Raw genomic sequence first — 23,589 nt, 5'->3', positions numbered from 1 at the left:
TTTCCCTCTCGCGTTGCCATTGCAGGAACTCACCGATGGCTCCCCGATGGAGTGCAGGTCTGCACACATCTCCATGTTCTGCTAGACCAGGGTCTCCATGGCGTCTGCCATCCTCCCCATGGAGACCTCCATACACGCACATGTGGGCACCACCTCATCAGAGAGCAGACGGACGCACTCCTCCGACTCACGTACCACTCTGTTGAGAGCTTCCAACAGCTCTGCGTGATGTTCCCACGCCTTCTGCTAACTCTCCAGGATGAGTTGGAAGGCCAAATCTAGAGGCTCGTCATCTGACTCAGACCTCACAGATGCCTGATCCCCAGTAGTTCTCCAAGTGCCAGGGAGCTCACACAAACCTGTCTCCTGCTGCTGTGGACATGTGTCCGTGTGGTCACCACCAGATTGTGATCCCGAGCCTGCCCTAGATCTGGGTTTAGCCGAGGTGTGTGTCTCTACGCTGGTGCAGGGTGTGGGTAAGCGCTGTGACGCGCCCTCCAGGCTGCTTATTTCCAGCTCTTCAGTGGAGGAGGTGTCCTCTTGGCTGGAGGTGAAGACGTGGATGGAGCTGAGGGACTGTCTGGCTGAGGGTGTTGGTCCCTTGGCAGAGCTCCCTGTGAACCAAAGTATAGATACGTAGTGCATGGCAGCAGAGTCAAAAACAGGAGAGAGAGCACTCATCTATGCATTGAGAGGGAGATGATGTGGTGCAGGATCCTTACGAGGGTGTTCGCCGCTGACATCACTGTCACCGCAGACACAATTCACATCCTCAGCAGTCAGTGTGTTGGCACGCTCCTCAAAGTGAGTGAGGGGCCTACTGTGGACCACTCCACCTCAGGACCTCTTCCTGCTCTTGTGAGCAGACTTCTCCTGCATGAAAACAGATGGAGTGAGAGTGAGCAGGATACATGGCACTGCGTGGAATGTTTGTGTGGTGAGCGGAGCCATAGACAGGGTGAAGACACGAGCTCAAGAGGGTATGAGCCTGATGTAGATGTGAGCGTGTGTGTGAGAGTTAGTGATGATGTCCCTTGAGGTGTGAGGGCCCTGTGGATGTGTGATGGGTTTGTGAGTGTGTGAGTTGAGAGTGATAAGAAGAGTGAATTACCCTGGCAGAACGAATGAAACATTCATTCTGTAGTGGCACTGGGTACCTGTCCTCTTTTGCGGGGCATTGGCGCTGACCACCACTGCCACCGCTTCCCATGCTGGATTAGTGAGGGTGCTGCCCATCCTGCGGCCAGAGCGGGGATAGAGGACATCATGGCCAGAGTGGGGATAGAGGACATCATGGCCAGAGCGGGGATAGAGGACATCATGGCCAGAGCGGGGATAGAGGACATCATGGCCAGAGCGAGGATAGAGGACATCATGGTGAGCCTCCACAGCTTCATTGGCTGCAAGCACTGAGAGGTGTGCACGAGGCTGGACTTTAAACATGGCGCCCAGCATGCTTAAGCGGCGAGGCCATGGAAAAGGCGTGTTTCCCGGCAATGCATAATTAATGCAGCGGGTTTGGGACGATTCGGTGTGAAAAGCCGCCATTGCAACTGGCGGGTAAAACGTAATTTTACCCGCTCTCTACTGCCCTCAGTGCAACCCTGGGACAATTGTGCCCATTGACCTTTTGCCCCAGGGCCTGGTGGTGTAGTGGGTTAACAGATTGACCTTTCACCTCAGGGCCTGAAGGTGTGGTGGGTTGACACACTGGCCTTTCATCCAGGATCCGGGTGGTAATGTGATGGAGCGGACCACCTGCCTTTTAAAGAACCCGATTATTCAGCATTCTGTTGAAATCGGATGCTGGAGCTCTCAAACCCACTCTGTCCAGCTGCAATGAGGACACCACCCTGTCTTTCTAGAACTGGGAACTATCATGTGAGCTATATGTATTAATAGTATCGTGAACACGCATAACAATGCCCACAAATACTCTCATTGCACACTGGCACACGCAAATGCACTTGCACCATCTCACACACTTGTACACACACAAACGTGCACATCCACACGTGTGTACATAAACACACCCTGTCTAAAGCCTTCAGATTTTTCCTAAAGCGTGGTGCCCAGAATTGGACACAACATTCCAGTGGAGGCCAAACCAGTATTTTATAACGGTTCATTTTGAATAGAATTGGAAGTGTGGAGGGCTTTGGCGAATGAGAAAAGACCAAGGTCTGTCTAGCTCAGCCTGTACTGTCCAGGCAGTCACAGGGTGACTAATCATACAACAGACCCAGACATAAGGTGAGGAAAAGGTGAAGAGCTTTGGGAAACTATAGGTACAAAGGCACCTGTCCCTCCCAAGCACGCTGTACTTACTACGCATCATTTCTCAAATTACTCATATTCTGAATCCCAAAATATTATTTTCGGATATAAATCTGTGTAATTTGTATTTGATTGAATCAATACTTACGGCTTCCTCTGCTCCCTGTGGAGCCTGTTTCAGAGATTTATCTATTTGCATCTGTCAAAACCCTGGACTTATATAAAAAATTCTTTCAACGCAGCTGTGTTGAGATGAGCTCGAGAAAAACATCAAAAGCTATTCCTTTGTCACACTTCTTAACAAGCTTTTGACAGAAGACGTTGGGAAAATTTCAAATGAAACGTCTGGACTTGTTATATCTACTGCAGGATCTTCAGTGACTTTAACTGATGTTTGTCAGGAGATATTGTCATTGACCCTAGCAAAGGTTCACGGGATAAGACCATTTGTAATTTCTCATGCTAGGCCGCATTCTAGTGAATCTGTGCTGTACCTTCTTTAAAACTTCAATACATTTTCCATCATGCGGAGTCCAATATTGCACACAGCCTGCACTGCACTCTCAGCTCATATTATGGTTTTATATAGGCTTCTCTTTACTACTTGTTTTTATTTTTTTATGCTTTTATTAATAAAACATAGAATTCAATATTTTTTTTTACTGCCTTATTAACCTTCGAATCCGAGAGGATTTCCAGTTTTAAAAGCCTGGAAATAAAAAGCTTGCACCAGTAAAAGTGGCCGTGAAGATGTCAGGTTGTCCATTGGTTCACTTGATGTGCGTCAGGGAAGGAAACCTTGCTCTTCTTTCTTGCTCTGGACCATGCTTGACTCCAGTCCCTCACCAGCCTGCTGACTCTTAACTGCCCTCCGAAGCCACCCAGCAAACTGCTGAGTTCTATCAAACAGGGTGACTAGGGGTTGGCATTAAATTGCCAGTCTTGCCAGCAACACCCGTATCCTAACAGTCAACACTAACATGCTGCCTTTAATGTGCTGCTTGCTTCACACCCGCAGAAGCCCTCCACACTTGCATAGCAATGAGCCTGCTTCCATTCAAGGAACATTTACTGTGGTTTTTTTTTTTAAAACCAAAATGTGTCACTTCGCACTTACTGTCTTGGAATTCCATCCCATATCCTATCTTAGATTCCTTTTGTCATGTAAGGAAGCAACTATTTCCCATTTAAATTGAAATAAAAGCAAAAAACTGCGGATGCTGGAAATCCAAAACAAAAATAAAAATACCTGGAAAAACTCAGCAGGTCTGGCAGCATCTGCGGAGAGGAACACAGTTAACGTTTCGAGTCCGTATGACTCTTCAACAGATGCTGCCAAGGAAAAATAGAAGAGAGGTGAAATATAAGCTGGTTTAAGGGGGCGGGTGGGAGAAGTAGAGCTGGATAGAGGGCCAGTGATAGGTGGAGATAACCAAAAGATGTCATAGACAAAAGGACAAAGAGGTGTTGACGGTGGTGATATTAGCTAAGAAATGTGCTAATAGGTGACATTAAGGGTAGGAAGCAGGATGAGCAATGGACAGATAGCCCTAGTGGGGGTGGGGTGGGGGGAAGGGATCGAAATAGGCTAAAAGGTAGAGATAAAACAATGGATGGAAATACATTTAAAAATAATGGAAATAGGTGGGAAAAGAAAAATCTATATAAATTATTGGAAAAAAGGGGGATCGGAAAGGGGTTGGGGATGGAGGAGAGAGTTCATGATCTAAAGTTGTTGAACTCAATATTCAGTCCAGAAGGCTGTAAAGTGCCTAGTCGGAAGATGAGGTACTGTTCCTATTTAAATTGTTTAATTTGATGTAGATTTAATTTTTATGATGAATAATGTTATTTGCACTAATTAAATAGTAAAAACACCGTTTGCCTTCCTTCCTAACACAGCCGCTGGACCTGGGATGATGTCAACTTGTGTTATATAATGTGTTTGTGGCATTCTGCCATTGACGATAATGAGAGTGCATTCAATGATTACTCAGCTAAAAAGCTTGTTGGCTCCTGGATTCTTCAATGAGATGAAAAACTCTTTTCGCAATACCCAGAGGCTCATTAATATGAAAACCAGAAAAATAACATTAAAAGCTGCATGTTTTTCTTTAGTCTTTTTATCAAATCATAAACTGCCTTTTAAATTTCAAGATATTACCGAAATGTGCTTCATAATCCTTCTGGTAATATGGAATGTGGTACATGCAGCAGCGGGACCCAGTTCTGTTTAGCCCTGGAGCACTATCCAATCTACCGTATCACAATGTGCTGTGCTAATCAGTAAACATTGTCAATCCAAATAAATGTATCTTCTGTACTTTCTGATGACTTTTTCTAGTGTAAGTTTATGATATCCACATAGTTTAAACTTGTCACACTGGCACAGCATGGCCTCCCACTGCAGTGGCACAGGTAGTTTAGTGGAGGCAATTCGAAAGAAAGGAAACAAACTTGCATTTCTATAGCGCCTTTCACGACCTCAGATGTCCAGTGTTGACAAGATTTCATAGGAAGCTTCCATTATAAATACGGGCACAGGACTTTATATGAGAAATATAAAAATATAGACAAAATGCGCAACTTGAAAATGGCAATTCAATTTTGTTTGGATACCTCTGTCAAATTATTCTCTGCTCCTCTAGCCTCCATGTTTCACCTGGCCCACACTCCTCATGTGCAATGCCATTGATCATTGGCTAGTGTGCAGACAAATATACAGAAGCCAAATGCTAGCCAAGTGAGCCAGCTTTTTAATTAGAACATTTATTTTAATCAAGGGAAAGATCGCAGATAAATATGTAGTTTAACAGTCACAGCTCCATATAATTCTTCATTTCCAGTTGAGCTGGGCATGTTGGCTGTATCTGAAAGTTGGAACATTGAAGTCTGTTCTACCCAAAAGTCTAACATTGGAATCAAAGGGTCAAAGTAGCCCTGAGGGTGTATACATTAATAATGTGAACCTGCTGATCTTCTAGCTGCTTGGGAAATATCACTTTATAAATATGAGGTGACTGCTAATAGCAGAGCATTGATACAGCACCTGCTATTATTTGTTTTGTATTGATGGTTTAAATGGCCTAACTCCTTCCCTTAAAATAGCTAATTGGAACGTGGGCACCCGGATACGGTAGGCTATCATATTTGACAAAAGTTTGGCTTCACTTGCAATCAGTGAATAATAACTTTTAAATATGCTGTATCCATGACTCCTTGCTGCTAAAACTGCTGTCCGCCAACGACAAAGTTAAGATCTGTGAAGAGCTTTGTGACCCATTTGATTAGAGTGTACACACATCGCAGCATTGCTGCTTTCTTTGAAGAATGAAGATTCCCCCAAGCCCAAGGGCATCGACATTTGAGTGTCTCAGTCCACTATGATTTCCCTATCGGCAGGTTGTTGTAATGTGATTCAGACCATGTGAAGAACCAATGTTATAATTCCCATGATGTGATTTTTCCCCCTCCCCTTTTTCTTCCAGAAATGAAGAAGAGTTGAGAAAATCTCTCTCCGAGCTTGCTAATGACAAGACAGATAATGCTGGATCCAAGGCCAACAATCGTATTGGATCTAGTACTAATCCATTTCTCGACATTCCACAGGATCCCAATGCTAAAACATACAAAACTGGCTTCCTCTCACGGAAAATTCATGCAGATATGGATGGAAAGAAAAGTGAGTCTTGACCAGTGGACACTTACCTCTTTCTCATCCTCCTCTCTCTTTAAATCGGCATTAAGATTGACCAATTTAAGATTGTCAGCCGAGCTTGCAATGTGGTGCCTTTGCGTGTACTGGAAGCTACGTATATTAATACACAGGGCCCTGTTCTTTGCAGACTGAAAGAACATGTACACACATTGTGCCTGTTTCAGCTAAACAAAATAAGTGACAGCCATTTGCTGACTTATTCCTCAGGGCAATGCCTTGACCAGTCAGGGTCAAAGCTGCCTGGTTTAAATTTCAAACAATGCTTGGCAGTTAACTGTCAGTCACCATCAGTGGTGCTTTCTCCATGGCAACGCGACTTGACAACCAATCAGCACTGTCTTCACATGCAGTATAAATTGTTGTTTTCCCCCCTTATATTGGTATTCTTGCAAGTGCCCTGATGAGTTCCAGACGAAAAGCTTAGACATGTCTCTTTTTCAGCAACACTCACATTCTGCACTACCAAACAACTAAATTGGGATTGCTTGTTACTGGTTGATTTCTTTCCTTACTTGAGTGAAAAATTGTGAGGGAACGGGGTCAAAGTTGTTTAGCCTGCGGATTTCAAAGCCCTTGCAGGGCTGATTCATGGTTGCCCAAGAAGGTGGTCGTTTCTGCAAGGTGACACTAGTTAGAATCATAGAGCTGTGCAACATGGAAGAAGGCCATTCAGCCCATCCTGCCTGTGCCAGCTCTTTGAAGAAGCTATCCAATTAATCCCAAGTCCTCTGCCGTATCACCATAGTCTTGAAAATTTTCCACTTCAAATATTTAACCAATTCCTTTTTGCAAGCTCCTATCGAATTTGCTTCCACCACCCCTTTAAAGCAGTGCATTCAAAATTGTCATAATTCACTGTGTGAAACAATTTTTCTTCATCTCCCCTTGTAGATCTGTTTCTTTAGGTTACCAGCCCTCCTAGTTTTATCCCCTTTTCATAGGTTGCAGAAGGAGACAGGCTGTTGTGATCATGAACCAACCCTAGCCCAGTTTGGCATTCTGGCCAAAAAGGCAAAGTTACATTTGAATAAGATTTGAGACTTTGAGCTTGTGCCATTGAATAGCAGTTTAGTGCTTTCCCCATAGAACATCTAGGCTTAGAATATGTTAAAATAAGTCTTTGTTATCTACAAGAAATAAATTGCTTCAAATTTCATGAACGACTAATTTCTCCCACTGTTTGCTATAACATTGCCATTTAGAAATTACTTTAATACTGTCTGTTAAAGCAGAAACCTTTAAGAGAGTTTTTTGGCTTCAATTAAAAGATTGTCCATGGTCATTGTTATCTTTTGAGATATAACCTGAAAATGGAGACAGCGTTATTGTGAGGATGAGGCCCAATTTCCAGAAAGGTAACAGTTCCAGAAAGTTCCTTGCTGAACCCCAAATTGCCTTTGTGATGTTCTCTAGCACACACTATTTTTGGCTGAGGAAGTGGAATTAACAACAGGGATTTGATTTTGAAGGATCTGTCCCCAGTAATAATATGTCCACAAGAAACAAAGTTGACATTCTGTTGTACAAGGTCCTTAATCATACTTCATGAAATGAAATCACATCCAGCAATAATTCCACTGTAATGTGCCTGTCACATATTGACGCCCCTCTTAGTTTGGATATTGGTACAATACATGTGACTATACAATTGAGGTGTGGGAATATTAATGTGGATTTATCAGAGAGGAATAGCTCTTCTGTATAGAACCACTGTAACCTACATAATGCTGTAACGGGGGAGATGGTAGCATAGTGGTAATGTCACTGGACTAGTAATCCAGAGGACCAGGTTAATTCTCTGGTGACGTGGATTCACATCCTACCATGGCAGCTGGTGGAATTTAAATTCAATTAATAAATCAGGAATATAAAGCTAGTCTCAGTCGTGGTGGCCATTAAACTATTGCTGATTATTGTAAAAACCCATCTGGCTCCCTGATGTCCTTTAGAGCCACTCCAGCTTACTTGTGACTCCAGATCCACAGCAATGTGATTGACACTTAACTGCGCCCTGAAATGACTGAGCAAACCACTCAGTTCAAGGGCATTAGGGATGGTCAACAAATGCTGTCCTTGCCAGCGATGCCCACATATATTAAAAAACAAACCTCTGCACTGGGAAACACATTTCACTGCTCTCGAAAAGGGAAATTCATTTGTTTCTGCAGTTGGCTTATCTCAATTTCGAATGAACACACAAGCAAAGAAACCCGGGAAAGTCACTTGGCCCGTGATTCAAGAGAATGGTTTTCCAAACAGCCAACGGACAATCCCCATTGGTCATTCCTTCTCCTATCCCAGCACCATTACCACTCCTTGCCCACTTCCATCTGCACTCCACTTCCACTTCCACCCCTGACTCTCTGCTTTGGGCAGCAACAGAATTGTTCAGGTCTGGTTAACAAACAGCCATTTTATCTTCTGAGCGTTGAATTGAGATGTAAAGCTGCTACCACAAAATTTAAACAGGTTTCATAAATTTCAGCACCACTTTTCCCAAGTCGTGGGTCAGGTATAACAAGCCACTGATTAATTGTACAATGCTCAGCACTGACCCACAGATTGGACAGTCCTCCTCACAGCCAGTGTCCTGAGGAGGTGATTGGCGACTGTGGTAGATAACTTTGGTTAGCTGTTAACCCATTCCGTGCTTTTTAACAACACATCGTTGATGGGAAATCGATATTTTTTTGTATTATTGTTATCAGATCAAATCCCAAAAGCTCCACACACACACACACACACACACACACACAGCCTTACAGATTTGAGGTAATCTCACTGAATGCAACTTTTGGCCATCTGAATGCTTAATGAATGACGTTCTGGGTGTATTGAGGTGGCAGATCCTGCTGTTCAAAGACCTCCTTGAAGCGCTGCTGATTGCCTTTAAAGGGAAGCTGTCCATGAATTTTTTAAATATGGCAGTAGCGATCTACAGATGCAGAAAAGCATGAGTTCACAGGCTGTTGTGGAGGGGCTTTTGCAGAAAGCCCTTGTTTTGCATATATTGACTCCACTTCAAAATTCTGAATTGGTTGTGAAGTGCTTTGAGACATCCTGAGGACATTTGGAGGTCAGACTCATCCAGTCGTCTAGTCTACCCATCCCTATTTTCTAAAATGATATCCATGTGCTATTATCCCTGAGTATGAAAATTAATACCAGGTAATTTTGTTTGTATTGAATATCAAAGGTCTGTTCTTGTTTATAAATGGCCCTTAATCTATGCAATCAACTTGAATTGGCAATGGATATGTAAAAACCTAGTACACAAAAAAATTAAAGGCGCACTTTACAAAATGGATAAGTGGGATTAATTTAGAGAATTACATTTATAATCCCTTGGTTAAGGATTTTAAGAGTGTGTCCAGCTGTGCACGTATGCATGGCATTTGGAAATCAACTCAATAATTACAACCAAATGCCGACCACATACGCTGCTATCATTCACCTCGTTGGTGAAGTTGTTTTTGCAGTTGCATGCTTTGTTAGCTATTTGTCAGAAGTGCAGTCCTGAATGCACATTTTCACAATGTGGGCACCTTTTCCTAGAATACTTGTTTAAGTCATTCTCAAATCATGCATTTCCATACTCTGCTTTCTCTGCAGCGGTTTTGGGACAATTCCTGCAAAGGACTGTCACCTACTTGAGCACATCCTGGTTATGCTGGCAAAGCTAAAGCAATGTAATCTGTATTGATTGTGGAACATCCTCCTCTGTCTGATTCTTACATCTGTTTCATTTCTCTCGTTGCAGCTCCCAGAGGCAAAAGGGGCTGGAAGACATTTTATGCTGTGCTGAAAGGCATGATCCTGTATTTGCAGAAGGTAATTCAAACAGTCAGCTATGTACTTTCTTTCAGTCCTATGGCGACATCGTTGCCTGAAATTCAATTGCAGAATGGTACTCTGTAAACGTGAAGTGACTTCATCGTCAATGATTAACAAGGTAATGAAGCAACTGCAAGGGATATCCTGGTTCATGGTGTCTGTCTTGATACTGCTGGTGATAGATCAGAAAAGCAACAAAAGTCAAAAAGAACTGCCCCATCCCAATTTTATGGTGTGTTCAAATAACAGATTAACAGAGCTAATTCAATCTGACCTTTGGATTTAAATGGCCATTATTCACTGCTCCATCACCCCCTTTGTGACCTTTACAATATCTGATTTCCCTCCCTTGTGCAATTAACCAACTTGTAATGGTGTTGAGCTATCTCTCTAATCCGTAACATCATGCATTTAGTGGTTATGAAGAGAATGCGGATGTTTCCATTACTTCATACTGTTGGCCTGCTTGAGTTTTTAACTCTGTAAAGTGCTTAACTTTCTTTTTTAAAGGAAAGAGAATGACGAGGAGTGTTTTCAAGTCTCATCTCTGATGGCTGGCACAGTCTTCAACATATGCTTCGTACTAATTTTATAAAGACGTTAATGTCATCATAAATCAATAATAGACTGAACAAATTCTTCTGGAAATGAAAGAAGCACTTGACAATGGCACTTCTCAACTGGAAAGTAATGGTCCGTTGACAAAGAATAATCATTGCCGCGGGCAGTGCATCAGTTGATTACCTTGAGGAGCCAGCCAATTTAAATGGGATTAGCTGAGAAAGGGGAAGCCGGTGTCCGATGCATTGACATTATCTCCTTTATCTTGGAAATGTTTTCAATTTAAATCTTGGGTTCAAAGTTAGCAAATGTTCATTATCTGGACTGCGGCTATTCTCGGTCAAGCTAAGTTATGTCAACTCGAGCTTCTAAATGGCATTAGAGCACCGGTTTCAGAATATTCTCTGTTGGGAGAGATCTTGTCTGTTTTGGTTTGGATAATTGAGAGGACAATCTTTCCCATTTTGTTTTCCCCTCCCCCATCCTTTCTTGACTTTGCAAGACCCCTCACCCAAGACATGCATGTTGTCCCCCTCCAGGGAACACTAAATCTCATAACCAATGCCTAATGTATTTCCAAAAGTAATGAAAGCAAACTAGCCAAAAAATACATTCTAGATTATAAAATGCAATTCTTAAGAGGTGAATTTAGACCATATATAATATAAAAACAATAAATGCTGGAAAAACTCAGCAGATCTGGCGGCATCTATGGAGAGAGAAACAGAGTTAACATTTCGAGTCCGTACGACTCTTCTTCAGATCTAAAGCTCTGATTCAGATTTCAGAATTTCAGCATCCGCAGTATTTTGCTTTCATGAAATTGGACCATGTTGTGTCCAATCTTTGGACCTAGTACAGAGGCAAAAAGAACCAATTTTGAGGAGTTATATCCCATTCCCAAATGGCAGCTCATAAACATCCAGCACCATATTGGCTCAGATGATATATGGGCATCCGTGGTGGCCAGCCTAAACAGATGTTGGGAGCCCTTTGCATATGTTAATAAGGGGCCTAATACCAGTTCATCACCTAGATCCAAAATTCGGGAGAACTCAGTGGAGAATGCGCCGAGCACACTGTTCTCTGTCTCTTATGTTCTTCTGCTGTCTAACCAGGAGGTCATAATGTAATTGAATGGTGAAGTAGGCTTGAAGGGCTGCGTGGTCTAGTCCTGTTCCTAATTTAGTGAAATGTGTATTTGCTGACTAGAATGATAGTTATGAGTAAAGGATATGGCTTGCATGTGAAACAGCAAGTGCCCTTTGAGGCCACAACCTAAATGGTACATTTTTGAATGTTAACTTGCCTTAATGGGGAGCCAGTTGCTCAGCCACATTTTGGTAGCCAAATGGCACATAGTGTTTTACATGATGTTCCTATCATTGCAAATGAGCACAACTTCTGATTTACCATGAACGTCATAGAACTATTTTAATAATGATGCGAAGACTTCATCCATCCTTATAGGTCATTATTGAGTTCAAAATGAAGAATTTCATAAGAGTTTCATTAACTTAGCTTGTTTTCCCTTAAGGCACTAAGGTCATGTGGTGGTCTATCTGGTAGGCTAGCTACGGATAAATTATTTCCCTTGGTGGGGTTTCCAGAACAAGGGGACGCAATCTTAAAATTAGAGCAAGGCCATTTAAGAGTGGAATCAGGGACACTTGTTTTCACATTGGGAATCTGGAACACTCACCAAAAGGCGGTAGGTGCTGACTCAGTTGGAGGTTTCAGACTGAGATCGATAGATTTTAGTGGGGGAAAAATATGGATATGGAGTTGCGGTCATGATCTAATTAAATGGCGGAGCAGGCTTGAGGGGCTGAATGGCCTAGTCCTCTTCCTAACTTCGTGAAATCCACTGATGAAGCAAAGTGTCTGCTGAGTGGGATGGTAGTCATGAGCAAAAGGTACGACTTGCATGCGAAACAACAGCCTGGACATTTAAATGCCCTGCATTGGCTGGAATCTTCCATTCTGGAGTCTAAGTTCTGTAGCGGGAGCAGAATAGGAGTGATTTCCGCTGGCGGGGTGGGGGGGTGGTGGGTGGAATGTGTGCAGGTTGGCTGACCACGCACAATCTTGCGCTGGCTTTCTCATTTCCTATGCACCGGTGCGGAGCACAGCAAATCTCGTGGTGGAGGCAGGCTGGAAGTTACCTTATGGAAGGTCGGGGCACCATATTCGAAGGGCACCCAGACAGCCCGCACTATCACTTCCTCCTTTGCCCGGCCACTGCTCCGCCCTTCCCATGCTAGCATAGGCTAGCATTTACAGACCCCACCCTCCCCCTAAGAGGACCATGCAGTGGCAACTCACTGTTAACCATGGAAGAAGTCTGTCTTGTCAGGTGCACACCACTTTACGTGCCAGTCGTAAAACTGAACGTTCTAATTTCTCACTGGCGGGGAACTTAATTTGGAGGGGGAACTTATTTCTGGCGAGCTGGCCTTTTTAATGAGCATGCTAATACATTCAAAAGAGCGTCCCAACATAGGTCATCAGGAAGCTCCACCCTAACCTGCCTTCAAAGTCCCAAAAGAATAATTGCTAAAGCTCACCCCGCCTCAGGATACTGATTTTTGGCTTCACACCAATTTAAGTTCCCCCCGCCCACCAGGCTTGCTGCTGCTGGCGGGATCAGAAGAATCTGCCCGTTATTTTTTTCCCCTCGCCCATATTTGTATTTTTATTAAAGCGATCATGGGCGGAATTGTCCCAGATTTGCACTGAGTGCGGTAGCGTTTTACCCGCCGCTTGCGATGGGCAGGTTTTCACGTTGTATCGTCCCAAACCCGCTGCATTTGTTGCGCATTCCCGGAAGACATGCCGTGTAGATGGCGGGCGGGTCTCCTTTGCCCGCCACGCCATCACCCCGCCGCTTCATCAAGCCAGGCGCCACATTTAAGGTCCAGGTGCACGTACACATCTCAGTGCTTCCAGCCCACGATCACTGTCCAGGGTGGCTGTCCATGAAAGGCAAAAAAGACTGCAGCCCCCAGGTTTAGTGACACATCACTGGAACACCTTTTGGATGCCGTGGATGGCTGCAGCAATGTCCCCTACCCCCCGCCCTGGCCACAGGATGGGCAGCGGCGTGACCAACCAGGCTTGGGAGGTGGGGGCAGTGGTGATCAGTGCCAATGCTACACAGAAGAGGTTGGCCATCCAATGCAGATAGAGGATGAATGATCTCATCCGTGCAGCCAGGTTAAGGCAACCATCTCATCACTCTAAACTCACACACTCAAGCCCATCACACACTCACTGGCATCTCACTCACTGCCAGCTCAAGGGACATCACCACTCACTCTCTCACACACACCCTCACATTTCCATCTGACCTCATCTCCTCTAGAGACTGACTACACAGCCTTCACCATCTTGAGGCCACTTGTACAGATCAACATTTGCCCCCACACACACACCCTGAGGTACCCTCCTTTCCCCAATATAGCCCTCGCCCTGCAGCCTCTTCCCTTGCCTGAGGCCACTTCTGCCCCTTCGCCAAGCAAGCCCTAGCCCTGCAGCCATTGAAAAGCCACCCCCATATGGCTGGTCTGGTAGGTAAAGACCTACCCATGAGCCCCCCACTAAAAGTGATGTGGTCCTGTCTTTGAAGCCTGGTGCTGATGACTGCGGGTGCTGCCCGAAGCAAGGTAGGCAAACAAACCTTGAAGCCCCGAGTGAAGTGCAGCCCATCAGGTGCACGTCACTTATTGCTGTTGTGAAACACGTCGGCGTGTTTTCCTGCTGACATGGGCGGATGATCCAGCAAGAGTGGGGGGGGAGGGGGTGGGGTAGGGGGGACGATTCCAATTGGCTGGCCTAATAATGATATGCTGATGTATTACAATGAGGCTCCTGACGTCTGATGGCGGGAAACGTGGCTCATCATTGGTAGGCCTCAGCCAGATCCTCACGCCGTCGTGAAACCGATGGCGCCATATTGTCCACTCACGCCATCGAGCTGTCCAGACGCCAGTGGGCACGGAAAATCCAGGCCCATGAGCTGTTTCCACGTAAATCTTTGCCGACCGGCGATAAACCCACCCTGAGGTCTGGGAAGAAAACAAAAAGCGGATTTAGGGAAGGAATCATTTGTGCAAATAAAATGTGGAGTAAGGGGAAACTTAACTGTTTTATAACAAAAATAATAATTTGCAGCAGATTTCTCTTTTCCATGTGTCCGGTAACTTCCGCGGGCGCAAGCAGAAAAATTCTTGACAATGCGTTTGAGACCCATAAATAATAAACCCAAGTATGTGTCTAGAATCATGGAGCTAAATGGACTACTTCCTGTTCCTTTCAAATTCTCTTCCCAAAAAAAAAATCACTTCCTCTTGTGCACTTTGCTTCCTGTTCGGAGTGTGTCTATAGGCCATTCTAACAGGTTGGGCATCACAACAAAGACTGATCCTACCCTCACCTGTCATCCACATTGCATTTTCCAACAGGGTAGTGATCGGGAACACTGACTAATTGTTCTTTCCCCACCCCCCGCCCCAACACACCCTGCCCCAACACCCCATCTTCATTAGCACAGGGATGGTGAGTCCAATAGTTAAATCCCAATTATTAATCCAGCACTGATCAAAGATTAATCGACAGACGCTTTCAGCATGCAACACTCCTTAGAAAACCTGAGCGCTAACTTTGCCACTGAGCTTCATTGAGACCTGCAATTGCTTCTAATGAAAAATCAAAGTTTAGGTTGAAGCAAAGTTTTGAAAAGCGAGAAATCATTCAAATCGTAAGAGTGGATCGATAAGACACACAAGTTAAATTGTTTAAATTTTTAGCAGTGTGAAAGTAATGATGTCAAACTATTAAGTGTTAAAAATCCAATTGCAGATACAGAGTCTAACATAAGTGTGTGATCCTGTTAATTCTGTTATTCAGTTGCTGCGCTGAAATAGTTCAGGGCTGGTGTTTGTATTCCTTTAAACCCATTTATATCTAAACGCAATATAAATAGTTTGTATTACGCACCAGGCAATGTCATGCATAGATTCTAATAGTGCAGCTGACTCTGACAGTACATGTCGGCTTCATTTTACGAATCAAATTTGCACAAGACTTCGCTGGGTATGTAGTACAATATCAGTCAGTATAGTAATGGTACAGCATGGTGCACTGGCATGACAGGCTGTGCAGCAGATTGGTGGGCAAGCGTGCAAGGTGCACGTTGGCACCTGTGGCAAGTTTCAGTTTTCAGTAGGGAACATATGGAGGAAAGCCAAAACAACCCACAGAGAGATGATGTAAATCAGTGAGTTTCCACTGTTGCTTGCCAGCCTATTCTGGTGCTCAGGAACATGGGAAAAGAAATAGTCCATTCAGCCCCCTGAGCCTGCTCTGCTATTCATTTAGATCATGGCTGACCTGACCTAGACCTCAACTCTATTTACCCATCGTTCCTCCTTTTCCCCTCATACCCCTCACCTAGCAAAACATTCGTCGATCTTGGTCTCGAAAGCTCCACATTGTCCTAGAATGTACAGCCTTGCAGGAGGAGTGTGTTCCAGTTTTCACCACCTTCTGCAAAAGAATTGCTTCATCATTTCACTTCTAATTGGTCTGTCTCTAATTTTAAGATTATGCCCTCTCCTGGATTCCCCCTGCCAGAGGAAATAAGGGGAAGGGTTTTCTGTTTGGGATTGGGTGCATTCACCATCCAAATAAAATGGCCACAGCTGCCATTTCACCCTGGTGCCTCTCCAAAGAGTGGCTTGCAACTGCAGACACGCCTAGGAAGGTATGGTGACTGCTGGAGGCATGGGGGGGTCTCAGAGTGGTGCTGGCTTTACCCCCTGATCTGCCCCTGGGAGGCCACCTCCAGTCAACTGCTGTGCTCCCAACGCAGTGGGAGCCTACAGATAGACTGGAAAATTCCAGCTAGCCTCTTGTCAATAGCCTTAATTGACCTCTTAATTCATTTAACAAGCTGCCCGCCGCTTGTGGGCGGGTAGCCATCCCATGTCTGATCCGACCCGGAAAATGGCTGCGATTGGGGCCATAATGGGGAACAACCACACTGGCTGGTGTCAGGAAATTCCGCACCTGCCCACCTCCCTTCGCAACCCCATCTCGGCACTAAAATCCTGACCCGTACTTTTGTATTTGCCTCATCAACCCACTTTTTCTTTGAAACACCTTGTTCAATTCATGACCACCTACAACTCACCAAGGCTCCTTCGACAGCTTCTTCAAAACCCATGACATCGACTATCTAGAAGGGCATGGGTGCCAGATGCATGGGAACTCCATCACCTGGAAATTCCCCTCTTAGCCACATACACCATCCTGACTTGGAAATATATCGCCGTCCCTTCACTGTCACTGGGCCAAAAACCTGGAACTCCCTCCCTAACAGTACTGTGGGTGTACCTACACCACAGGGACTGCAGCTGTTCAAGAAGGCAGCCCACCACCACCTTCTCAAGGACAATTAGGGGTGGGCAACAAATGTTGGCTTAGCCCACATCCTGTGAAAGAATATATATAAAAAAAGGAAACTTGAATCCTCTTGTTTGGCTGAACAGTTTAGTATTCTAGTCATTGTATTCATTGCTGCTCCAGAGTGACATGTTGAGCACCTGATAGTGCTGTCCTAAAGAGCATTCTTTGAACTTGGCTATTTTAGCACCATTCATGGAGTATGTGCGCTTTCCATTTTGCTTTCCATCTTGCAGTACTTTAATGTTGTCCATCCTAAATTTCATCTGCCACGGTCCCATCTTTACATTTTGGTTGGTTCATTTTGAAGTTTTCAGGCAGTCTCCTCATATACAACAGGCCATCTCACTTTGGTATCATCTGCAAATTTGCCTGGTTATGCAAAGTTTCTGTGTGGCAAGTATTTGTAATGATAGGGGCCCCCAACTCTAAACTTTTGGAGACTACCCCCAGCTAATATAAGCCCTGCGTAATTTTAAATCTCCCCTTGCCTTTCCCTTCCCTGAGCAGAACAGTCTCAGCTTCTCTAGTCTCTCCACATAGCTAAAGGCCCTCATCCCTGCTACCGTTCTAGTAAATCTCTACCCCAAGGCCTGATGTCCTTCCGGAAGTGTGGTACCTAATACTCCAGCTGAGTTCCAACCAATTTATAAAAGTTTACCATAATGTCCTTGCTTTTCTAATCTATGCTTCTATAAAGCCAAGAATTGTAACTGCTTCCTTACCAGCCTTATTGACGTATCACACCTCCTCTGTATATGGACCTCAAGATCTCTGTTCCTGCATCCCCTTTAAAATTGTGCCTCAGATGACATCCTACGCTCAGGTATGGAATGAACTGAGGCTCCATGAGGCTTCCTGTGCAATAAGAGAAGTGAACTGCAGTATTGGCAGTACCTGGCAGAATTGTGGGTTTGCCAGTGTTTTACTACTGAACGTGCGTATATTGTATCTAGCAGCATTCGAGATCATTATGAAAGATTCCTACCACCATTTCACTGTAGCAATCACTTTGCCGTGTCAATTGTATATTAACTGGCCAAGTCTTGGATTATCGAAAAACATTTTACAGGCAATCTCACATATTTATTTTTCTAATGGCTGCGTGGGAATCAGTATCATTTACTTTTTGTGGTGCTGGGTGCAGAGAGATGGAATGGCAATGAAGTTGAACAGGGTATGTGGGAGTGCTTCAGTGGTAATTTATTAGCTTCAAGGCTGTCGACATATGATTGATTTGCAGAACATTCTGGTAGCATCTGCTGCTTAAAAAATTTCACTGTCTGGTCCCAGGGCAGGAATTGTTTATCTTGTTGACATTCAGGGCCATTAAAGTTGATTAAAACTGTTGTTCACCAAATAGAAGATAGATAGTACAGTGCTTAAATGATGGTTTTGCACTAACTAGACTATGGGAAAAATGTCATATTTCTAATATAGAAGACATCTGGATTTGCTCGAATCGTATTAATTATTGACGTAACAAATTCTGCATTTGAGTTATTTTCTCTGGAGGGATAGAGCAGCCTGTATATGTTTTTATATGTTATTTAGTGAGCTTGGCTGTTTTTTCCCCCCCCTGGCATGTGCGAGTGACTTGGGATCATACACCATTGGCAATGAATCCAAGACAATAGAGTTATTTTATTTTATTACACGTTGAGCTTTTCCCACTGTAAAAATAAGTTGTAATCGTGCAGTTTATGCCATGCAGGCCTATTGAAGAGGTTATTGTTTCTGGAGTTACGTGGAAATAAACTTGACAGTTGCTTCCAGCTCCTATGTTTCCATGAGGCAGCAGAGAGTGCCGGGTGTTCATGCCTTTAGTGTGAAGCCTTTGGCAAGATACCACATGGGAGATTATTGGAGAAGGCTCCGTGGTACGGAGTACGGAGGAGGATAGCACACCAGATTACAAACTGGTGAGAATGTAGTAAACAGAAGTTAAGGACCAGGAGTTTACCTGGCTCGATCGGACGCACAGCCGACCTGACCTCGCGTGAGAAAACGTCGGCCGCGCATCCCGAATTCTTCGTGCCGTCGCGCCATATCATGGTCGGCGGGTGCACGTGGGAGTCGGAAGTGGCCATTAAAAAGGCAATTATTTAGAATTTGACGTGGCCTGTGCAATTTTGCAGTCAGCGCACTGGCTACATGGCCAGGCGGCCATCCCATTTTTCATGCAAACTCAGTCCAGGGCGCGATGAAAGGCGACCAGAGCCGTGGCTCTCTGCGTAGGTAGGAGTTTAGGTGAGAGTTGGTTGTAGGTGCTTGTTGGACAGTTTATTGCCTTTTCTGTGTTTTCTGGAGGACTCTTTGGCTCACAAGCTTTCTCAGAGGCTTTCGGCCAAGTTCACCCTTCAGGGCACTCTCCTGTGTCATCTGTATTCCAGGAAAAGGAGCTGTCTAGTCAGCTGGAGGGACCTCCTCGGAGGAGGAGAGGGCCAAAGGGAGAGGAGGGCTGGTGTTCACAGGCAGCGTTCCAGAGAGTGACCTGTGGAAAGGGAGGCGCAGCCACATGGGCCAGCAGGAAGTCCAAGGCGGAAGGGTCCGGAGAAGACACTCTTATCCTGCATGGAGAGTCCACAGGCAGCGCTCCAGCTACCTGGACATGTCGGAGATCCAGTGCCGAAGGAGGCGCTGCCTCTCTAGGGAGTCTGTGACCTCCATATGCCATTTAATTGGCCCAAGATCACCTCAATCCGTGGCCACCCAATGCCAGTGGCCCTGACCTTTTTCATTTCCGGTTCTTTCCAAGGGTCAGCGGGTGATCTATGTGGTGCCTCCCAATTTGCTGCCCTCAGCTGCGTCAAGCTGGTCACTGATACTTTGTTCAGACGGGTGATGAACTTCATTTGTTTCCGGACCGATGGTGCCTGCCAGGCTGAGTGAGCCAGAGGCTCCACTGCAATTGCTAACTTCCCCTGCATGTAGGTGCCATAGGCTGCGCTCATGTGGCCATAAAGGTGGCAGTGGGTGAGCCGGGTCAACAGAAAGGGCTTCCACTCCATCAATGTCCAGATTGTGTGCGACCACAAGACACCGATTTTGCAGGTCTGTGCCAGGTACCCGGGCAGCCCCTGTGATGTGTACATACATCTTGTGGCACTCTCGGGTGCCAAGGCTCTTCGTCGCTCCAGCTTGGTTGGATGGTTGGCTCCTGGATGACAAAGGCCATTCGCTGAAAAGGTGGCTCATGACGCCACTCCCGACACCCAACGACAGAGGCGGGAGAGAGGTACAATAGAAGTCATGCCTCTAAAAGGGCGGTAATTGAGAGGACCGATGGCCTGCTCAAGATGTGGTTCTGCTGCCTGGACCAGTCAGGAGGAACTGCAAAATCCTCCAGAGCGCATCTCGCTTATTGTTGTTATGTGCTGCGCTCTGCACAACCTGGCCATCCCAAGGGGGGACCTCTTAGAGGATGAAGACAGCGAGGCAGCTCCCTAGACTGAAGAGGACGTCTCAACTGATGGGTCTGATGAGGAGCCGAAGGAGGCCCAGGGTGAGGACGTGGCTGCAGAACTGATGAACCTTGTGGGAGGCAGGGAGGCCTTGATTCTCTGTTCATTCAGCCAGGCACCCAAGGCTTGGCATGAAAGTGGACGAAGGGTGATGCCTCCTTGCTGAACGTTCCTGATGAGGCCATCCTGTGACCCCCATGTCAACTAACTACCTCTGAAATAAAGCTTACAGGCATCCCTGTCTGTCACAAGCCACTCCCATGCCCAGCACCTATGAGAAATATAAAGCACATTCAGACCATGAAACATCATAGCATCTTTAAATTGTGGTCACGTTCACACAGTTTGAACATAGAACACGTTTCAACTGAAGTTATACTACCCGTGACTACCCCTCTTATGTTTATAGTGCCTTAAACTTCCACTTGTGAGTGCTACGTCTTGGTACCGCCCACCCCCCTACTCCCCAACTTGGTGGCGGCAGCATTCGAGGCAGCCTGCTGACCCTGATGTCCCGTCGACCCTGATGACCTTGGTGGATGTACTCTGGCCAGCGGAGCCTGTGCAGGCCCCTCATGGGAGGGAGCGTCTAGCGCCAAGGCTGGGCGCCCCTCAGTCGTCGTGGCCTTATTAGATACCATGGGCACTGGCAGAGGGGTGGAGGAGCTGCTGCCTTCGCCTGGAGCACCCTGAGAGGAGCCCGCAGATGCGACATGCAGTGGTCCACCAGCGTGAGGCTGGTTTGAACCTCCCTGCTCACCATTGATGGACAGCCACCTGGCACAGTGACTGGGCGCCTCACCCATCTCTCACACTGGCAGTGACCTGCTGAGGTCGTTGCCGGTATGTGGGCGTGCAGCTCCAAGCACAGACCCAGGAACCCCTGATTCTGTTCCTGGAGCTGCCTCTCCATGAGAGTCGCTAGTGTCTCAATGGAGGAGGCAGCGCACTCGGAGCTCCGGGCCGAAGCAGTGTTCAAGCTCCGTGTGGACTCCCCGGGATCTCCACCAGATCTTTATGCGCATCCCACTAGACAGCCAGCACCTGCCGCGTAATGGGCGACTCCAGAAGCTTGTCATCTGCCTCAGACTCGGCACAGTCCTGGTCTCCAACAGCGCTCCAACTGCCAGTGCCCTGGGCACTCTCTGCCTGCGCCAGTCCTCATGCAAGTGTGCCCTCACCACAGTGCACTCCAAGTGGAGCCAACGCGCTATTCCCACGGTATCTGCGCTGGTGCGTGGTGCGGAGAGCGGATGTGATGCGGGGGCATCGGTCGGTCGGGCGGTACCTCCTCAGGTGTCAAGGAGGGGGCCCTCAGGGTCTGTGGTGCATCATGAGGGTGGCATTTCTGAGGGAAGAACGGATTATGTCAGCTTGGAACATCATAACAAAGTACCTGTACAAGCATGACGGTTGCTTGCCACAATGGACAACTGCCTCTCTGAGGCACTGTGATTGGACAAGTGCTGGGTACGCTGGATTTGAAATTCTCATTGGCCACAACCCTACCTTTCTTTCACACTTCCCCAGTCTCTCATCTTCCCACAGGAATCCCACTGTCCTCCAAGACGCCTGCCTCTCCGAGGCCTGTGGACCTTGCTCCTCACTCACATCCTATGAGCCTCGCATCCCACTCCCCAGGAGAGTCAGCATGAGATGGCCATCACACTGGCACTCCCCACCCTTCTACACACAAGGTACGTGGGCACATCCCCCACCCTAGCCAGGCACAGAGACATGTGCCATTTGGCACCATGCATCTCAAACCCCCGAGCACCACGAATAAAGGCAGGACATCTATACTCAGTTCCATGCCAACTTGGTACTCACCCTTGTGGAGCGCAGAAGATCATTGAACCGTTTCCTGCACTGGAGCCATGTGCGGCGCATCATGCCTGCTCACCTGGGTAGCCAGCTCTGTCCCAGGTCTCCTTCGTCTGGAGTGGGTGGCCTCCTCTTGCCATCCCGCGACATGAGTATTTCATGCCAGGCACTCATGCCTCCACTAGGGCATGCGGGCACTCGTCTGGGAATGGTGGGGCAGAGCGCCCATCAGCATCGCCCTCCCACCTGCCATGCCCACAGGGTGCTGAGGCCATCACTGCTGCCAGATATTTGAGTCGCTCCTTGCGGCTCCTCCCCAGACCCTGGCAGCCTTCAGGGAGCTGCCTGAGCTCTTTCTATGCCCCCGTCCAGGTCACCATTTGACCCGGTGTCTGCCACGCTCCTGCACCAATGTCCGGGCAAACTCAATGTCAAATGCAGTTGCGGCCGGAAGCGGATATCGCGTCCGCTTCAGGACCTGCCGACTGCACGATGTGCGCAAAACTCAGGCCAAGGTCGGTTTGACAGAGAAATTGGAAGCGGATGGAAATGTCCTACAGGATCCAGTTCTTGGGGCACTTATGTCCATAGTGTTTGCCTGTGGTTTAGACGTAGGCCCAGAGAGAGTGGTGTTCAGGTGCCCGAGGTGCCAAAATGGGAGCTCTGGCTCATTCTTCCAGAAGAGCAAAGAAAGCTTTGAAGGGATATTTATCAGATGGGGAATGGGCTTCAAAAGTCTTAGGCAGGATTTAACGTCAGTAAGTGCGATTTGATTTCAAAAACAAATGATTGAAAACACAGCAGCAGCAACGATGTTGTGTTTGGATGTAGGTTCTGCTGTGGAAGAGCAAAGGGATTGGAGGGTACAGGTGCACAGGACATTAAAGGCAACACCTCAGGTTGATAAGACCGTGAAAAAAAAATCCCTAGCCATAGAGGTAAATGATGAACCTATATAAAACTTTAATAGATTAGGGTTTTATGTACAATATTGGGCTGCATGCTGTGCAGGATTTAGAGACATTACAATGCCCATACCCTAGAATGTTGACTGCTATGCAAAAATACAGGTACTGCAGTTTGCAGCGTATAAGTCGATCCAATATATAATATGACTCCATTTTTCCCGTCCAAAATCATGGGCGGAATTTCTATGGCCCTGTCATGACGGGGGTTGGGGGGGAGCGGGGCCAGAAAATGCAGCGAGACGTTCAAAAGCCCATTGACTTTGGCAGGTCCCGAAGATCCCGCCAAACAGGAGGGGCTGTAAAATTCCACCACATGTTTTTCCATATCCTCAGCATATAAGTCACGACATTACTACACTCGCATTGATCACCCATGAATGCATGTTCTACTTATTGTACCTTATAACGGGACACAAGAGATCCAGCAGGCGATATGGCCTGTATTGCAAAGGTGTGCATCAGATGCCAATGACATTTC

General features: G+C 46.3%; 1 protein-coding gene across 10 annotated transcripts in view; it reads left to right on the top strand.

The window, feature by feature from the left end:
• The window catches only part of psd3l (pleckstrin and Sec7 domain containing 3, like), a 300,802-nt gene that overhangs the window by 253,054 nt on the left and 24,159 nt on the right, over window positions 1–23,589 (top strand). For all 10 annotated transcript variants that reach the window (XM_078533932.1, XM_078533868.1, XM_078533723.1 and 7 more), the window contains 2 exons: window positions 5,766–5,959; window positions 9,756–9,826. In XM_078533932.1, coding sequence (XP_078390058.1) covers window positions 5,766–5,959; window positions 9,756–9,826 — 265 coding nt within the window. The remainder of the gene's footprint in view (window positions 1–5,765; window positions 5,960–9,755; window positions 9,827–23,589) is intronic.

The sequence above is a fragment of the Cetorhinus maximus genome, chromosome 1, assembly GCF_964194155.1.
Source record: "Cetorhinus maximus chromosome 1, sCetMax3.hap1.1, whole genome shotgun sequence".
Classification (NCBI taxonomy): Eukaryota; Metazoa; Chordata; class Chondrichthyes; order Lamniformes; family Cetorhinidae; genus Cetorhinus; species Cetorhinus maximus.
Note: the sequence above shows the minus strand (reverse complement) of the source record. Positions and strands in the feature narration are given on the sequence as shown.